The following is a 20219-nucleotide window of genomic DNA, read 5'->3' on the forward strand; positions in this document are numbered from 1 at the left end:
AGGGGAGTTTGGAACAACCTGCAGCCATAAATCCAAGTTGGCTGTTTGGCAAGGGAGCAGGCTTCCCTCTGGCTGCCAAAGTGCTCCAGCCTGGCAGCAGGAGAAGGCAGCAATCGAGATACCAAAGCCCCCATCACACTCATCAATGAACCCCTGTGGTCTAGCAGGGCTCGAGGACCACATGCCAGTCTGAACAGTCAGCCCTGAACAGAAAGGCACAAGGATTTCATTTTTAATATAAATTTGTTATTTTATTAAACAGGATTAACAATCAACTGTCCAGAATCCAAACAAGCAACTCTTCTTCAGAAATTATTTTTGGAGAAAAATGACCCCAAAAAGGCCTGTTTCTTGCCACAATCATGTCCCTTAAAGTGATACTTTATATTTCGCTTTATAAAAGTAAGAAAATCACTCTCTCATCTTCATTTACCTATCTATGCACCACATACTTCAGAGACAAGTGTTTTACTCTGAAGACCAATACGGAAGCCCAGAAAGAATGGAAATACTCCCAGCACACCATCACTGCTGGCTGAGACTGGACCAGCCCATGGTCTGTCCGTGGCAATGGTGACCATGGCTCCTGGTCAAAGGCAACTTTTTGGTACAGTATCTTTGGAGTGAGCTTCTTGGCAAAGCCCTGGGATGCTAAAGCACACCACACTCAGGTAAGAAAACAATGGTCTCTTCTCTGGATGCACAGCTCTATTGCTTATTGAGTAAAAACACTATAATGCCATAAAATCATTAAGGAATTTTTGGTGAGTTTCTCTGTATAAACTCTCCACCAAACTGAAGATCTGATTTCTAGCCAGTGTCATAATTGAGTAAGAGAAGCAGTCAGATGGGCCCTGAGTCAATGTGTGACATGGGGTCCAAGTTAATTTACTTATTCAGCCTTAAGAGTGCTTAATGATTGTGTCAAATCAGAAGGAGGGCAGAATTTTTAAACCAGGCAATCAATCACGTTTTTTCCAAGTCCTAAACAAAGATAAGAGGAAGATCAAACTGCAGTTCACAGGAGTTCTCCAAGATGAGTAAAAAAGTGGGAAAAATCCCAGAAGGCAGATTTTGGCCCAATGTGGTAAAATTATGTTCCAACTTCCTATGTGTGTGAGCATGGTCATGGCCAGCTGTGAGCACAGCTGGGGCCTGAGCCCAAGGTGTGCACTTCTGCAGCAGTGACATGGGAAGAGGCCTGACACAGGGGAGCTCTTGTCCAAGAAAGGATGCCAAAAAAATTGTATTTTGTTTTAAATGCCCTTTGGACCTGTGCAGGGGCAGGAGCACCAACTTGCAGCTTGTTAGTACAAGACTAACCCTGGGTAAATATAGCTGTGACCAAACCCTCCCACTCACAGGGACAAGAATAAAGCCTCTGTGTCTGAAAAGAGTGCTCTCTCCCTGCTAGCACTAGCACATCTCTTCCCTGGAAAGGTGAAGATTAACCCAGGCCACAGCCAGAGTTGAAAGTGGTTATTTCAGCACTGCAGGCAAGGGCCAGGCAGGTCAGTGGGGCAGGACAGGTAAAACAGGGAAAGAGCAGGGGAAAAAAACGTAGGGGAGGTTTTTCTGTTTGCATTTGCAGTACAGAAACACCAGCAGATGGAGAAGGGAGTCAGGCCAGCAGGCAGAGCCAGTCTGCTTGCACAACAGCAGGACAGGAAGCTGGATATCCATTCAGGAGAGAGTTTGTGGGGTACAAGTAGGTGTATGTGATAGTCTGATTCTGGTGAGCACTGTAAGGGTCAACACAGGGCTGCCAGGAATAGAGACTGACTCTGGGCACCTCCTGCCAGTGCTCCCTCTGGCACAGAGCAGAGTCAGGCACTCGTCAAGGAGGGCCCTGCTCCACGCTGGCTCCCAGGGATGGGTCACGATGCATTGGGGACCATCCCATAGGCTTCGTACAGCTTGTTGAGCAGCTCCTGCTTTTCCTTCTCGGGTAAGAAGCTGGACTGGGCTGCATTGATGTTCTGAGGAGGCAGAGGGGGAACACAGGAACATTAAGACACATCAGACATGAACACATAGTTGTGCACATCCCAGCACCTGGCTCTGAGCAGCAGCAGGTGAGAGAGAGTATAAAGTTTCTGCTCTCAGATTCATTTCCATGGCCTTATTTTATGCCAACTGCTCTGGCCCATCACTAGCAGCAGTCCCAGGAGAAATGAGACCAGCACAAAGCAAAGGTCTTTAAATACTCTGGAATTTTTGGGATATGTACTTTGAGTCTGAACCTACTTTCCTTCTTACGAGGCCAGAGCAGAATTTTTGGGTTTCCATTAAAAACTCAAAGCTCATGAAGAAAAACCAGCAGGTTGTTCTGGGCTGCACTGAGACACCAGCAGAACCCCCAGCCAAGGCCAACTTACGACTCTCTTGAATTCCTCTTCAGTGAATCCCATGTGTTCCTTCACAATGCCATAGTCCTTGTCAATGGTGGAGTTGAAGATGAGGGGGTCATCTGTGTTTAGAGAATAGTTGGCACGATCCTTCTTAAACCTGTAATGAAATCAGGTTGAATTGATGGGCAGAACACTGGGTGTGATACTGTGCAGTTCTCAGGGTGAAATGCAGCAAAAGCAAAGACCTCGGGGCTGTCTCTGCAGCTGGCACTGCTGGAGAAAAGCACACAGGGTTCAGCTTGTCTCCCACATGACCCTGCACTGACCTGCCAGCAGTGGCTGGGGTGCAGCATCTCATGCCCCATAACTCAGAGCAGGGCAGGAGGGACAGGACAGCCTCCCCAAGGGACCTCCACACCCCTCCAACTGCACCAGGCTCTCCCGTGCCAAAGGGCACGAATGTGCCACATTGTCCTACAAAATTAGATGTGCCTTAGCTTTGCAAAGCAATAAACAAGCTGTGATCAACCCAAATCCTGGTTATTTGAGATTTCACATAATTGAGAAGTCTTACTGTATTACAGGGTGTTTGGTGAAGTCCGGAGAACATGCTCCAGTGAGATAACTGGACCAAGGGCAGACCTGTTTTGGGGAGTTAAGCATGAAAAGCAGAATCAACCACATGGATCTAAACCCCAGCTGTGGACACAGATAACTGGTAACGTCAGATTAGAGCTCTGTTCACAGCTGCCCCTCAGCACTACCCTGACAGACCATGGACATGTTCCAGGATGTGAGGAGCCCACAGCCCACATGACAGTGGCAGGGGCCAGTGGGATGTTACCCATGGCCAGTCAGTCTCCAGCCCAGTGCCAATCACAGTAACAAAACCACTTGCATTAAGTACCTATTCCTTCTATTGGTTGGATATGGCCATTCTGGGGAAAAGCAAAAGAAATCCTTACATGCACTCTAACTCCCAGGCATTTCCTCTAACCAGACTTGCTCTGGTACAGCAGCCTGATTTGTGGAAGGACAAGCCTTCAGGCCTGAGGTGTATAAATCAGTGAATAAGGTCTCCAGAATGTATCCTTGGCCACACAAGGATCCTTTCTTTCTGCTACATCCCTCCTACAAGCTGCTGTGCACACCAGTGCTCCCAGCAGCACATCCCAACACAGACAGGTTTATCCCCAGTGTTTTTCCTGTGGAGCTTTGGGCATCTGGGTTAAACACATCACTGTACATGTGATCAGCATGTGGGTGTCAGGTCCTATCCCTGGCTGCAGCACAGCCCGAGTGAGGGCTTGTTTTCCACTCAGCAGCTACCTGGTTGTCACACTCCCACCACATGTCCTTACCTCAAAATGCATCTTTGTTTTCAGCAGCTCCTTGTAGAGCTCAGGGTCCTCCACAACATGGTATCCATGGCCAACGCGCTCGGCCTTCAGGACATAAACTGCCTAGAGAGCACAGGAAAACCCCTCAGAGCCTCTGAGCACAGCTCAGCCCCTGCCTGCCCAGAGCCCCCCATCCCACTGCAGGTACAACCCACACCACCGAGCTGGCTCCTGGGATGGCCTTTTGCAGCCATCAGGTCAGACCTCTGTCCATGTCCCCAGTGTTCACTTTGCTGTGGATATGGGGAGGACCTGGACACCTGTCTCTCTGGTGCAGGACACGTCACACCCCTGTCCCTGTCTGCCCTGAGTCAGGAACCCCTCGTACCTCCTTGACCATGGCAGCCGGGCCAGCCTCTCCGGCATGGACGGTGCGATGAATCCCACATCTCTCAGCTTCCTGCAAAACAAGGGAGAACATGTTCCTGTCCCATCACCTGCAGCAAGGTCAGCAGGCTCAGGGGCTGGCACTGCTCTCGGGGGCACAGCAAGGCTCCTGTGCCAAGAGCCCACAGATCACAAGCCTTGCACTCCAAGGGCTGCATGAGCTTGGTAATGTCACGTAGAGAGACACTTAAAAATTCTGGTTATCTTCCACTGGACCCCAGCCAGGCTCTTCATGGACTTCTAATACTGGGTGAGTTCACTGCTGCCTCCTCTCCAGACAGAAGCAAGTTCTGAGCTCCTCTTCCTCCACCCACTTGCCTTTCTGCATGAAATTTGCAGCAGTGCCATGCTTTGGAACTTTTATATTTTTGGTGGCTGCAGCCGGGTAGGAGGGTGCAGAAGGACCCCAGGGCAGAGATGAAGAAATGCTCTGACACTGAGCACCTCCCTCCTGCAAGGGGCTGGTGCTGGAGGCAGCCCAGCCATAAGGACCCTCTGAGTGCAGATTTGGGTACAGCTCCATGATCATACTGAAAATTTCCTCACCAGGGGGTCACAGGCTGCCTGGACTTTGGGAAACCATGGAGCCTGCAGAGAAGCCTGGCTCCTGCTTTGCTAGAGAAGGGCCAGCCAGCTGGCAGCAGGCAGGCTGCAAGCCCCATCTTGCAGCAGACATTCTTCACAGACAGTCCTTCAGGGATTTGCACTCAAGAGTTTTTCAGTTACTTAATACAGATGGGAGTGGGGTTTGCTTCAGCATCTCAGAGCCTGAGTGAGCCCCTGGCACAGAGACAAGATGCATCCTTCAGACAGAGGAGACTGGACCTGGATAACACTGCTGGTGCACCAGGGCAGGACAAGACTGCCTTCCCATCAGTCAATGAACTGCTGTTGCTGTGTTATTGTTTATAATCACCCTGTTCACTCAGCACAGCAGGGCAGGGTAGCCTTGTATCAGCTCCCATTGATGGGGTGAAGGCCCCAAGGAAGCCCCATGTACTTTCAGACCTGAGCACTGCTTGCAAACCACCACCCTTTTTGTCAGTGATGGTGCACAACCTCCTCCCCCACTGATGGTGGGGACTAACACCCCCAAATTTCCCCCAGCAGAGAGGAGTGAGGTTTTCCCTTTTCTTTGAGCCACTGCAATGGCTGAGGTTTGGTGAGAGCCTGGGATCAGGCTCCTGAAGCCATTCCAGTGTTTGCATTTGAGATGATCAGATAAAAGCCCTGCAAATGTGCAGCTTCTCCTCTGTCCCTTGGGTGATTTCTGCCAGACTGGAAAGGCCAGTCTCTTCCACCCTTGGCTGTGGTTTCACCAAGCCCCAGGAGCCAACAGCAGTGGGGTGGGGGTTGATTTGAGCTCTATGTCACTCCTCCCATGCTCAGTGCTACAGGGTAGTGTGCCAAGCCCATGTTTTAGCAATGATGCCTGCCATTAATCATTTAGGAAATATAAACAAATACTTCTGCTATTTAACTGAATGTTTTTAATAGCTGCAACGAATCCTTAAGCTGTCCCAGCTGTTTGCAACTTGAACAGTGTCCCTTCACACACATCCCCTCAATACATATTTTTCTTGTAATTTCTTTTTAAAAACTTATTCCACAAACCTCATAAGCCTTCTTATGCTCAGAGTAATCCTCCACCTTCAGGGTCTCATCTCCAGCCAGGTCGACGGCCACCACAGAGTCGTTTTGATACTTCTTGCAGAGCTCCACCACCTCTAGAGACCAGCCTGGAAGAGGCAGCACCAAGATTCAGGAGGAAGCATTCTTAAGGGTCATACCTGAAGCATTTTTCTAAACAAATCCCGGTCCTATAACTAGAAGGCTAGAGCTATTTTCTTTAGTCTTTCCCAAAATTTGATGCCCAAAAAAGAAAGCTAGCAAACTGCTAGAAAGGTCCATCATCTCTGTGATCTTCAGACAAATAAAAGCTGTCAACTGATCTGTCTGTTGTCAATGAAAGGGAAATCAAATGCATTTACCAGCTATAAAACTGCTCTCATCATGTTTTTCTGCTCACTTAAAGTAGGGGGAAAAATTAATTAAAAAGCTTCCAAGCAGTGATGACTGCTGCAGTTGGCTCGAGGTAAGATGAGCTGCACTGCCTTGGGGCTGTAATATGGTGTGATGGAGAAATCCCTCAACTCCTGAGCTTTCATCCCTTCCCTGGCTGGGCAAGGTGAGGGTAAAGGCAAGAACTGTCCCACCAGATGAGCTGTGTCAGGGCTGGGAGGAGTCTCTGGGGGGCCCTGTACTACACCCATCTGTTGTAGGGCATCCTTGACTCTCCCAAAGATCCTACTCCTGGTGGGAAGGAGCTGAAGTTTGAGCTATTTACCATCCATGAGAAAGAGACTAAGTGGCCAACAACTGCTTCAGAGTTCTCTCTGATCAGGATAGATAACCTCTGGGAAAGAAACTGCATCTACCAGCTCACATAGCACTTAACCTTAGCAGAAAGGCCAAGAAAAAGAGATAAACAGTAGTGTTAATAATTAAAGGCACCTGCTGTGTACAGACTATCCCCAAATCGTATCAACACACCAGGACGATGTGTGCATCTGAGTTTTTTTTCCATTTTCCAACTTGCTGAGTTAGAGTCATTGTTTTATTAACAAGTTTAATATGAGTTAGCTCTGACTGGTATCTCTGCCTTTCTCTCAACAGTTCATTAATTACAGGGTGGCTTCTCACTGTGCAGCACATCCTGAATGCACTGCTAAAGACTCTTTATCAAGCACATCATTGGCTCTGGGTATCAGCTGGTGCCCTGGGACACAGGTATGAGAATGGTTGCAGTGAAGTGCATGCTGCACATGCCCTTGGATGCTCCTGCCACCTTCTGCCTTTACCTTGTGCATTGGCAGGGACTGTAACTGCAGATCAGTGACTGTGCCTTACATCTCTCCAGCTTCTACAAAGAAAAACATTTTTTCCCTAGAAACCAGAAATGTAAGGATAAAATTTTCAAAGTGTTGTTTGGTGTTGACTGTGAAGGCAGGGGAAAAAAAAGAAAAAACACTCTCAAAGCTCCCAGCTTCCAATAATATATTTTTTCACATTTCTAGACACAAATTAACATGTACTCACTAGGAGAAATCTTTCCACCATCTACCCTACTAAGCCTACATAAAATTGATGTGAGATATGAAGATACTCAGAATAAAAATCTTCACATAAAACAGCTACTGTCACACAGCCTCTCTCTGGCTGTATCCTTCCCTAGAAGAAGATCTTTGCAAAACTCAGCAGCCCATTGAAATGCTGGAAATTGGGTTTTCTTCCTATTCTGGGTCACAGCACCTGTTACCAACAAAGTTTTTTGTCAGAGCTGCTGATTTCATAAAAGACATTTTACATATGTGCCTTAACTATATCTGACTTGTGTTTTCAGCTTAAGCCAGCAGAGACTGGCTGCTGCCAATGGATTCTCTGGCTGCCCCATGACCCAGGCTAAGGACCTGAGCAGGTCATGTAGGACCATGAGCAGGGAAGTGTGACATGTCATGCCTGGTCCTCCTTCCATGACCATTTGCTCTCAGACCTCCAGTCACTCATGGCAGATGCAAGTGCTCACTGTGCCAATGGCTTTTACTGGCCCAAGGTGAGCTCTAGCTTTGGCCAGGGAGCAGAGATCACAGCTCCCCCAGGAGAGGACAGAGGAGCCCCTTTTGTCCCTCTAGCAAGACCTTTCAGATACTGGCTGCATCCCACTCCTGCATCCAGCAGACCTTTGCCCAACAGTGAAAGGAGCAGAGGACCCCCAGCATCTCCTCAGCACTGTCTGGTCCTGCATCAGACCCACAGATCAGGGCTGTTTCCACATTTCTGCAGGGCCCCAGACCCAGGGATGCCCCCCCACCATGCATCAGGGAAGGGGAGCAGAGCAGCAGGGGAGCTGCAATACATTACTTGGCATATGGCGCATGCAGCATAGAATAGACCTGGCTTTGATGTGGAAATCCCTTTCTCCATCCTTCAGTCCCTGATTTACGAGCTGAACAACTTCGTCTGGAGTGAGGTCTCCCCTGCAGGGAAGAAAAGCCATCAGCAAGAGGCCAGGCACTTGCCGGGGAGGCAGGCAGGAGCCACAGGTCCAGCCCAGCATCCCCTGGGAGTTCAGGCTGCCCCAGGTCCCACATGCCCAACAAGAGCACCCAGAGCCCAAGAGGGCTTTTTACACCAACTACCACATACCAGGCACTGAAGCAGGCACAGATGACACTAAGACTTAGAAAGGCCCTGTGGAACTGGGTGCCCATCCTGTCTGAGCAGAGGAACCCCCTCTTTGCCAGAGCATCTCATTAGGGCACACAGTTCTCTGCAGCCAGGCAGGGGCAAGCCCAAGGCTCAGCACCTACCACAGAACACTTTGGAGGGGCCCCAGAGCCCAGCATTGGTTTAATGAGAGGCCCATATCACAGAGGGGATGACATGAAAGGAAGGGACCAGACCACCAGTCCCCTCCAACACTACCCATCATCGCTGCCAGCTCAATTCCCATTTTGTGGTCAGGCAGTCCATATGTGGACATTTCTTTCCCTCTCACAGGGAAGGGCTTCAACCAGAAGGTTGAGCACAGCTGCTCTGCACATGCAGAACTCGATGCCCAGAGCAAGTAACATTAAAACACTGCAGCACACAGAGATATCTAGGATGAAAAACCCTACCAATGGGAGAGGGAGGTGGAAGCATGCTGGCTTTCATTGCATGGGAAGAGAAAGAAGGTTTGTTACAGCAGCTTTTGAATGCACAGGGGCTGACTGGCATGGGGATGCCTTCTCTATCCCCAACCAGCCACACACCAGCTCCCCAGCACAGCAGGATCACTCACTCATTTTGTCCCCAGGGCATGGGAGCCACACCAGAGTTTGCCAGGAGGTGAGGGCTGTACCGGACCTCCACGTAGGTGACTCCTTCCTTTGCTTTTGTTTCCACAAACTCGTAGGCAATTCTCTTCACCGCCTCACGGTCACCCCTGCAGGGATGGCAGTGGGTCCTGTCACCCTCAGGGCTCACAAGGGACCTCCAAGGCTGAGCCAAGGGATCCAGCCAAGGGTTGAGGGGAAAAAAGCAAATAGCAGGGTACTTACGCAATGGCAGGCATGTAGTAATTAAATTTCTCTAGAAACTTGGGAAGTGTCAGTGGTTTGTCATAGCTGACATACTTCATGAGCTCCTCAACAGTATTCCCAGGGAGAGGGATGCCTCTTTTCCTGGAAACAAAGTCACATGTTACCAACAGGGAAGGTTATTGCATTTTTAATCAGCCCATTTTATACACCAGTTATATCCAAAGCTGGCAGCATCAACCACCATTTCCTCACAGGGAAGATACAGCACACGCTGTCCTTCCAAAACCTCCTCATGGACAGAGCCCTGAATCTCAGCAGAGAGGAAGGTGATCCAAAACACAGGCAAAGCACAAACAAACCAAAATACAAGCCCAGGCTGACCCAGCAGGAACACAGCCAGGGCACATTTGAAGCTTAAGAAGGAGTTCATCTAAAGGGGCTCTGGATTATTTCTTGGCACCTCCTAGACCTAGCAGCAGAATTGCCAAAATTCTTAAGAAACATTAATTACCACTTATGCAGGCTCAAAGGACTGAAAAATCAAGGAGATGCTCCAAGGCCTGGGATCACACAGGCAGAAGTGTCGTGGCTCATGGGTTTAGTGCCAGCAGCTCCTGCTTCCTGAGCCCAGCATCCTGGTGGCATCTTCTGTGACAGGAACACCTCCCACACAGGAACAAACAGCAACAACTGCTCTCACTGAAGGGACAGACTCACTAATGCCCACATAAATGCTTCTAAGAGGGAAAAGGCCATCTTTCCCTGGAGCAGCTGGAATACTGAGTTGGTGAAGGTGTTCCTGGTGTGGCAACAGCTCTGATCAGCCAAGGGTGCTGCAGCTACCCGGGCAGGCTTTGCCATCCCCCCCACCCTCTGGTACCCTGGACAAGCCAAAACAAATTTGGAATGATAACCAGACATTTGTTTTTAATCCTCTTTCCTGCCACAATGAATTACAGCTGATTGATGGAAGAATTCTGCTAATAGAGACAAAACACCACAGACAGCTTTAGTGCTGCAATGCCAGCAACCATCCCAATGAGCCATGCAGGGACACAGTCCAAAGGACCCAGCTCCTGGGCTTGGTAAACACTGTTCCTTTCCCACTCAGCCAGGAAGGAAACCAGCCCCACACTCAGGCCTCACATCCAATCTGCACAGATTAAGTTGCTGGCACTCAGCAGGGAACAGTCATCGCTGCCAAGGCATCGGTTTTCCTCCCTGCCTTGCCCTTTCCATGGCACTGACATCAGTCTCTGCTCCAGGAACTGACCTGCACCTTCCTCCACCTGCCCCAGGAAAGTTTCCTACAGCAAAGCCACCTCCCTGACCTCTTTCATGTCCTTCCTGAAGCAGTGCCTTCAGTGGCAGTGCTTTGGGATGATCCAAACTGGATCACACTGGATGATTCACACTGGAATCACGCCTCTGGATGAGGAGATCTGGTGGATCATGCCAGCCAGGCTTTTGGAGCTGCTGCCACCCCATCCAACCCCCCTTGTAGGTGGGATTCTTCTTGAAGCAAAGTGGCCAGAGGGGATCATATTTGTCCTCACTGCCACCTTGGTGTCCTTCCTAGACTCCCTCCAGCCATGGGCAGCACCATGCCCACCATCCCACCCCAGAAAGAGTGTCTCCTGGGGACACCTTGTTCCCATGAGGGGTCTGTCACACCTCTGAGTCCTTTAGCTGAGCAGGAATGATGCAAAGACTGACCCAGACCTGATAGAACTGGATACAAAGTTTATAGGAACAGCTGAGTTCAGCAGTGCACTGCCCAAGGGGGCTTGTGCATCCCACCAGCTTAGAGTACTGTGTACATGGTCAAACACCACCTAGCAAAATTATTTCCAGCTCTTTATCTTTAAAAATAGACCACAAACAGTTTTCTGTGCCCAGGGTGAGATTATTAAGGCAGTCAGTCCCCTATAGCCTTCTGCACTGCCCCACTGGATTGTGTGTGAGTGCAAGTTTTAGAGCCCATGAATAGCACAGCCTTGCTCACCCGAGGGCTGGCAGCTCAGGGGGATGCCAGGACTGTTTAAAAATAAGAGGGAATTCAGCACACACTCAGGCAATGAAGGTTTCTGCCCTAAGCAAGGATCCTGGCACAGGATCCCCAGACAGCCAGTCCCTCCTGGGTTTCAGGGCTCCTACAATTCTCCTACGGGACTACACTGGCATTTTCTCTTTGTAGGCAGTGGGGCCCAGAAAAGCCCCAGGGAGTCAGCACCAACTTCTTCTGTTCCTATGGACCTGTATTCCAGCCCTGCAGCTCACCAGCAGGAACCCTGAGTGAGCTCACCATGCCAGCATACAGCAAAAAATGGGATGGACAGCCCTGACCCATCCTCCTTTCTCTGACTACACAACAAAAAGTATGGCCAGGCCCTGCAGAAAAAGCTACTCCGGAAAGAATATTTCCCCCTAGGACTGCACTGCCTTGGAATCTGCTGGGCTCACAGGATGCTAGAACCACTTCTAATCCTCCTCAGAACTGACTTCCTCCCCAGAAATACCAGAGCTGTGCCTAAGAGCTGTTTCCCAAAATCCTTACTCTCGCCACCTTCTTGATATGAGGGATCAGTGACAGCTGGAAGAAAACTTGTTTATTTTGCTTACAAATGTGGAGCCAGGCCCTTGCACTGGTTAACCATTCACCCCGTGCTTCCCACAAAATCTACACTGAAGGAAGATGCACGTGGGCTCTGTCAAGGAAACAACCTCTCTCTAAGTCACTGCCAAGTGCTTCCCTGGGTCACCCTCACACCAGCGTGACTCCTTGACTACTGCCACCAGGCAGACAGCCTGGGATTCAAATGCACGTGGCAGCAGGGCAGGCAAGGGCACCCAAGCTGGTTTTTCCTCCCAAACTGTGGAACAGCACCACCACCAATACAACACTCCCAGCCAGCTGTCATTCCACTTGGTTTTGCGATTTGGAAAGTAGAAAAAGAAAGGAGAATACAGCACCTCTGCTGTGTCCTTGGGTACACTTCAAAGGCAAGCAGCTCTTTATGAGACATCTTCGGGACTTTTCTCATGGTGGCTCCTCTGAGCTTGCCCACAAACCCACAACCACCTCAGTCACATTTCTGCTACCTGGGAAGCCCCAGTGTCTTTTGGGGTGTGCTCAGTGTCCTCACACTGTGCAGTCAGGTCTGGGCAGGGACAGAACCAGCACCAGGTTTGCTGCCAGCAGGAACTCCCCTGCCCCAGATCTGGAGAAGCAGAAGGGAGGATGCCTTCGAACTGCAGATCCCAAGAGCTTCCTTCCCCCCACAACTCACTTGCCAAAGTACAAGATGGTCTCTGGTCTGATGGCTCCATCCAGGTGGACGTGAAGCTCTACCTGCAATAAGAGAAATGGGTCAGGTACTCTTGAGCTGCAACAATAAATTCAGAGAGAAGTAACAGGTGCTCACATGGGTATAAATGTAGCCAATACAGAGACAAAGTCATGATCGAAGGCACATACACATTTTTAAAATATAATCATTATAAGAGTTTATTTTTCAATATCTAAGTATTGTCTAAATATTTTGTTATGGCTTCTGCAACTCACACATTTAATGAATCTTTAGGAATTTATCCTGTTTCCAGTAATTTTTAGGAACTGCCTTATACTTATTTAGAGTTCAGGAAGAGTGAAAAAAGCAAATACCTTCACTTTCCAGCTTGCTTCCTCCTTGAAATCACAGGCAGCCAAACACTAATTAATTTGCTAAGAGTCATTACACAAAAACTTTGACTTCAATTCCAGGAATCAGCTCCTGATGGGTTGTTAATTACACAGTATTATCAGGGCTTACAGGCTCTCTAATCCTACACAAGGGGTCAGTCCCACAGCACAAAGGTGCTGTAAAAATTTATAACAAGTTGCCCCATAGAACTAACAAGGTTTAAAAATAAAACACTTAAATTTTTACTCATTAAAAATGGGACTGAGGTAACTCAGGTCTTTTCACTCTAAAGCCCTATTTCCCCATTACTGCTGAAACATTGGATTTTGGATAAGGAGACCCAGAAAAGCAAAAGCAAGTTTTTTCCATTAGCCAGCTGGGGATTTTGGAGGAACATGACAAATATGATTTGGAAGTCGAACTGGGAAGGAAAACATTAGCTGTAAAATGTTTCAGCTAGATATCCATCTTTCCAGAACTGTTTTCTTTTAAGTAACAGGATAGCTTACAAAATACATATTTGATTTTATTGTATTTTTAAATGAAACTGTAGATTAGAAACTTAATACACAAAGTTCTTTTTAGTTATAACATCGTGGACATTTAGTTATAACATCTATGCATTTTCCTGCATAGATGATAGCTGCAGGGTGCCAAAGGTAAGGCTGGAGTAGGATTGAGAGGACTGGATATTTGCATGGATAACTAAACTACCCATGGTTACTAATTAAAACCCACAAACTCTCTGGCGTCAGGGTATGTATCAAACAATAACTACGAGGAGCTGGGAGAAAATTGAGTAAGTGGTGCCTGCAAGTGTCCAAGAGGTGAGCTCCTGGCACAGGGCTGGCAGTGCCCATCTCTGGGGCTTGCACTGATGCCCACAAGCTTACACCCACCCCCAACACACAGCCCTGCACACCTGCCCTGCAGGCAGAGGCACCTGACTCACTGCCAGGGCTTTCACTTGCCAATTCTGCTGCAAAAAGCACAGCAGGGACAGTGCTGGGGCTCAGGCCATCTCCACATGATGGCCATGAAGCTGCCACTGGAACATTGGTGGCACGCAAAACGCAGGTGGGGCAGGCTCAGGATAGATCAAACTTCTGGTGGCAATCAGCTGGCCCAGGGCTCATGAATATGCCCACAGATGCCACTGATAGCAGACTGTAAAAACATATCCCTGCCACTTCTCCTGCCCTTAAGATACAATCTGAATCTACAGAGAGGAAGATTGAAAAAGGGCAAAACCTGATCTTTCCCCCCTCCTTGAGTTATGCAATCCTGCTTATGAGGACTAAATGTCCTGCAAAGCAGCAAATAAAATAGGAGGATACAAACATGGTTTGCATTGCCAGATGTGGACGCCTGGCATGTTTTCTACTCTTGAGCTCCAATTCCTATTTTAAAACCATGCAAGATCCACTCCTTGAGGTATTCAACAGCCCTTATGACTTTCTGGTGGAGAAACAGGCTTGAAATTTGCTCACATTGGATTTCAAAAACAAAGCAACCTGAACCTATTGAGATCTTCTCCCACAAACACTTTTCAAGAGTTTCCTGCAAGAACATCCCACCATGACATTTCCATCAATGAGAAAGCAGATTCTGTGACATCCTTCATCTATGTACGTCACCTGCCACTTCTGCAGGGGAGATGCTTGTAAAGCAGCAAGTTCCTTTCCAATATCAGCAACAGGCTCTTTGTCCCATGCCAGCCCTTCTTTTGGGTCTGGACACTTAAACTAAGTGCTAAGAAAGTCTTGTGCAATGCTGTTCTACCCAAACAGTTTTGGATTTCCTCAAGACATGTGCTTCAGAGCAGAGTTTTTTGCAGCTGTGAACTAATCTATGCTATTTAGATGGCCAAAGGACATTCAGGAGAAGCTGGAAAGGTGTGCCTACAGGGCTCCAGATAAGGATGCAATCAGCAGAGGCCAGCTCATCTGCCCCAGGCACCTTGCTTGCAAACCCTGAGGGCTTCCAGGTCCGTGGGAGGCTGCTCACCGCAGATTACATTTCAGCCCTCTTCCTGCTTGTTTGTTTCGGGTAAACAAAGCACAAGTCTTTTCCAGATACAAATGGGTGACACGACCTTGCCTTAAGCCAAGGAAAGTACCCAGATAAGGATGAAAAAGTTTTCTCTGAACTGTGGCTCCAGGGGACATGCCTGAGCAAGTAGAAATTAGGTGAATGCAGAAGACCAGTGCTTCTTCCACAGCTCTCTCCTCCTTAGTACACAGCTCCATCTGCATGTGGTCCCCCACCCCAAACCCTCAGATTTATTTGTAGAGAAAGCACAAGCACACATATTATATTGGGATCTCAACACCTGGTGAAGGATCTGAACAGCACCATAGGCTGCACCAGCACTGGACAGGAGCCTTCAACCATTCCAGGACCACTGACCACAGAATCACAGAAAGCTTTGGGTTGGAAAGGAACTTAAAGGTCATTTAGTTTCAACCCCTGCTGCTGTGGGCAGGGATGCCACCCACTAGACCAGATGGATAACTTCCTTTCTCACATCCCAGCTGGATGTGGTACCACCTGTTCTGATGAAGAACAGGTAGGCAGGTGAACACTCCAACGCTTTCCTGATGAAGGAGCTTTGTTCTTCTCCCAGATACAGTGAGGACCCTCAAGCCCAGCTTTGAACCCTTCAGTCCCTCCTGCACCTCCACTGACCTTCCATCAGCGCACCAAAAACCCTGAGTGTAATGCAATAAAACTTTTAGTTTCACTCTAGACTTGTTGAAAGCCAGAGGGATGGGTCCAAAGAACGTTCAAAAGGCTGTAAATGGTGTGTCCTCAGCACAGACAGCCCCCAGCAAGGCCATCAGAGCAAACAACTTCCAGTTTTATGCAAAAAAAACTTTAGCTCAACCATGGCACATGACTCATTAGTGCAGATATCAGCAAGTTGGTTCAGATTTTTAAAAAGGAGAAGTTTTAAGGGCTCTGGCTTGACTTCTATGAAAATATTTTCATGTTTTCTTTGAGACGTAATAAGCTTCAAAAATAAATTCAAACACAAAATGAAGGTACTCAAACAAATATGTTCCATTCTAGGATCAAGTCTGATTATTTTCATTTTACTAAAATTAAGGGGAAAAAGTTAACCACACATTCAAAGTATTTTCATCCACAGTCAACCCAACACAATTTCTTTATTATGGTTTGATCAGTGGACCATGGCAGAGCAGCTACCTGCTCAGCTTGCCCATTATATGGCATAAAAAGAGCCATTCAAGCTAAGGCACTTGAAGGATTTTCTGTTTGGTGGTTTTAGGGTATTTTTCAAAAATATATACAATGACCAAAGTCAGTCCACCCCTTTTACTGTGATGTTTCCAGCAGATGTTAATAGATAATCAGGCAGCTGATAAAGTTGCATCATTTTAAAACCCTTAACAGTGACTTTGCCCAGAATTATTTGTCAGCCTCTTAAAAGGTGATAATTTAGGTCCATTCTAATAATCTCAATGGCTGAAAACCAAGGTAGCTACAGCTGTAATTTGTCAATTATTAGATAAGCGTGGCAAATCACTGCAAAAAACAATTAACTATATTCCCCAGAGACTGGTTTTATGGAAGTGTGCTGTTAGGAACAAAATGTTCTTCATCTTAAGTTGATCTCAAATGCTCATTTAGAAGCAAGAGGTGAGAGTGGCTCAAGAGAGTTGTGAAGTGGAAATAGCACAGCATCATCCTCAAACCTGAGGACACCACAAATGCATTTGAGAGATGTATCTGTCACATGCTTTAAAGGGTGAGCCTTTAAAAGAGAAACATGGGAGACTACAAGTCCCACAGTGCTCCAATGCAGGGAATATTTGTGCTTTCTACACATCCATACAATCACTGATGGGTTTGGTGGCTGAGGAAGAGGAGGATGCTCCAGTGCTGAGCAGCCTTTAGTACCACCCTCCTGGCACCAACTATTCACCCTCCACTGACCTCAGTACGAGAGGTGACCTCAGTAGTGTCCTGGTGACACTAGCAGGTGATGGTTCCCATGGGGTGGCAGGGCCATGTGCCACCACAGACCTCGCACCCACACCTGGCTGGAGCAAGGCACTGCTTCAGAGAGACAGAGTCCTGGCTCTTTGTGCAGCATCAAGACAACCTCTTAGTGCCATCATGTTTGACAAGTGGACCTGGGAAGGTTATCCAAGAGCATCCCCATACTCTGTTATTAAAGAATTGAGCACACAAGGTACCACTGTGTAAGGTATGGCTTGAGCTCAGTGCAGTCTCACCAGCACCAGGCTCTGACCCATGCCAAGTCAGGGGTCAGGCTGTGCACAAGAAGTGGACAAGCCAAATCCAGCATCACTTGCCATCCTCACAAAAGGCAGGGAGAGTCTGCAGTACTACAGAGAATGGGGCAGGAGGTCCACCCAAACCCCCTGGGTATAGCCAGCACAGGCACCTTTGGTACCACCCAGGCTGGGCCAGCACCCACTCTGAGAGGCTGCCACACACATTGTTCCTCACAGGAACACTTGCCCCATGTCACCTGATGACTATCTTGCAAATGAGCTACACCAGCCACTGGAGAGAGTGGGCCTGACCCCAGAAACCCCTATTCCCATTCTGCTCTCCACAACACAGCTCAAGGCACATGGGAGCTGCAGGAGAAGACAGCCACATGTCGTAAAGCCCCCAAGCTGGGGCTGGCCTACAAGAAGAGGGCAGTGAGCAAGGACACGATTTCTGCTCTGGTTGTGGAACAGAAAGGGTGATAGTTCACATCAAAGGAACATCAACCTCTTCTGTTCTTTTATGGCCTATGATAAGCAGGGTTCAAAGATGTCCTCCCACAGCTCCCTGTTCATCACTGTGGTCACTGGGAGTCAGCGAGTTCCTGAAAAATGCACAGGCAGCCCTGGCCCCACATTCATCTGGGGCTGAAGCTGCTTCAGTTACCAGAAACATCTCTAAAACACAAAACTGATCGTTCCCAATGGCAGAGGATCCAGAGGAATGAATAGGGCTCATTAACTGACTTCAGGCCCATTTTTTTTCCCCAAGCCTGACTTAGCAGGTTCACAGGACTGAAAGGGACTGCCTGAGTCAGGAAAACCAATCTCATAATTGCCAATAGCCAGAAAACAGAAGCCTGATCTTAGCAGTCAAACCCTGCAGTTTTTCCTAGATCTTTCTCTTTGGTATCCCTGTCTCACACAAACTGAAAAAGTGGAAGCATGAAAGAAGAACTTAAGCTGCTTCTCTTGGCCGAAAGTTTAAAACCACCACGGTGACCCAACAGCCTTTTTTCTTAGTGGAGCTGATGAAGCACCACCATCTCCCAAAACTGAAGTGGACTTTAAAAGGCTTTAATCATTAGCAGCTGCCAATGAATGCTCTCTGGATTTTGGTATCAAGGTTTGCCTGCTATTGCATGGATCAGCTTCCTAGAAAGGGAACCACAGTGATGGAATGAAACATCAATCAGACCTTTGCACACTGCCCTTTCCAAGTATGTGAGACTTTTCTGGTGCAAACTCAACTGAGAGACAAATAGTTTGGAAGTGGAGAGGATGCAAACAGCAGCAAAACCCCCCAATCCTTTCATGGTTTTGGAGACAATCTTTTTCTCTGGAAATGCCACAAGCAGTTGCCACCACTCATGTTTTCCCAGAGCAGCACCACAACTCTCTCATCACTTTTCTTGGTCTCCTCTACCCTGATTCCTACTTTCCCGCAAAAGCCCAACCTAGCAGACCTGCTCCCTGTACAGCACCTTACCCAGACCACAGCCTGAGAGCTGAGCCATCCTGCAGCACAGGCAGTGTCTTTCCATCAGATACAGGACTATTGCTAACTACAGCTGTTTCATCTTCTTCCTCCTCTATTTTACAATCTGGATAATAAACACATTACTGTATGATGCTACTAGAGATGTAATATACAGAGCATGGAGAGAGAAAGACTGGTGCCTGCTGTCAGAGAGTGCTCCAAAGTTGTGTCATGGGTATCTGAGGGATGACTGAACAAAGAATGTAAGAGAAAAAAAACCAACAACAAAATCACAAAAAAACCCAACCAAAAGCACCCAAAATCAACAAAACCAACCCCCAGAACAAAATATACATATATAAAAAATTCCACACGAGGAAACGCCTGTTTTAGCATGTTGGCACTCATCCCAAAGACAGTGCTTGGGATGCAGGGCCCTTCAGAGCTTGACCCTTCCCCAGCCAGGCCACCTGTGCATGCCCAGCCCGGCGGAGCCGCGTTCCCAGCCGGGCGATGGATCCTGGACCCGCATCGCTCCGGCGGGATGTGCGGGACACCCGGGACAGCCCGTGCCCGTCCTGCGGGGAGCACCGGGCCAGGGCAGCGCAGCGCCCAGCGACCCCCGGTCCCGGGGGACACATCCCCAGCGAGCGGCCCGCCCGTGCCCCGTTCCCAGCCGGCTGCAGCCCCGGGGTGAGGAGAGCTGCGGCCGCTGGGCTCCGGGGCGCGACCGGAGCGCGGCACCTCAGCCCCGGCCACGGCACCTCAGCTCCGGGCTCGGCACCTCAGCCCCGGGCTCGGCACCTCAGCCCCGGGCACGGCACCTCAGCCCCGGGCTCGGCACCTCAGCCCCGGGCTCGGCACCTCAGCCCCGGGCACGGCACCTCAGCCCCGGGCTCGGCACCTCAGCCCCGGGCACGACACCTCAGCCTCGGGCACGACACCTCAGCCTCGGGCTCCGCACCTCAGCCCCGGGCTCGGCACCTCAGCCTCGGGCACGGCACCTCGCACCGGGGCACGCCCCGTTCCCGGCCCTGCGCCTCCGGCAGTGCTGCCAGCTCACCTTGGGTCCCCCGAAGATCCTCGGTGCCCGCTCCATGCCGCCGCTGCCGCCGCTCTGTCGCCGCCGCTCCGCGCCCGCCCCGCGGCCCCGCTCGGCCGGCCCCGCCCCGGCCCGGCCCGCCCCGCGCACGCCCGGGGCAAGCACTCGGCGGCAGGGCGCTCTGAGGGAGCGCTGGGGTGATTCCGCTGTGGGGCAGTGCTGGGGTGATCCCGCTGTGGGGGAATGCTGGGGTGATCCCGCTCTGAGGGAGTGCTGGGGTGATCCCGCTGTGGGGCAGCGCTGGGGTGATCCCGCTGTGGGGCAATGCTGGGGTGATCCCGCTGTGGGGGAACGCTGGGGTGATCCCGCTGTGGGGCAGCGCTGGGGTGATCCCGCTGTGGGGGAGTGCTGGGGTGATCCCGCTCTGAGGGAGTGCTGGGGTGATCCCGCTGTGGGGAGTGCTGGGGTGATCCCGCTCTGAGGGAGCGCTGGGGTGATCCCGCTCTGAGGGAGTGCTGGGGTGATCC

General features: G+C 49.6%; 1 protein-coding gene across 1 annotated transcript; it reads right to left on the minus strand.

The window, feature by feature from the left end:
• Positions 1–229: 229 nt before the first annotated feature.
• On the minus strand, positions 230–19808 carry ADA (adenosine deaminase). Its single transcript, XM_086852791.1, has 11 exons — positions 19714–19808; positions 12513–12574; positions 9241–9363; positions 8982–9125; positions 8060–8175; positions 5753–5877; positions 4080–4151; positions 3713–3814; positions 2926–2993; positions 2379–2508; positions 230–1979 (listed from the first exon to the last, which is right to left on the minus strand). Exons 1-11 carry the CDS (start codon positions 19747–19749, stop codon positions 1878–1880), a joined length of 1080 nt encoding a protein of 359 aa, XP_086708917.1. The 5' UTR covers positions 19750–19808; the 3' UTR covers positions 230–1877.
• Positions 19809–20219: the final 411 nt, after the last annotated feature.

This window comes from Cyanistes caeruleus, chromosome 16, assembly GCF_971803275.1.
Source record: "Cyanistes caeruleus chromosome 16, bCyaCae1.hap1.1, whole genome shotgun sequence".
Classification (NCBI taxonomy): Eukaryota; Metazoa; Chordata; class Aves; order Passeriformes; family Paridae; genus Cyanistes; species Cyanistes caeruleus.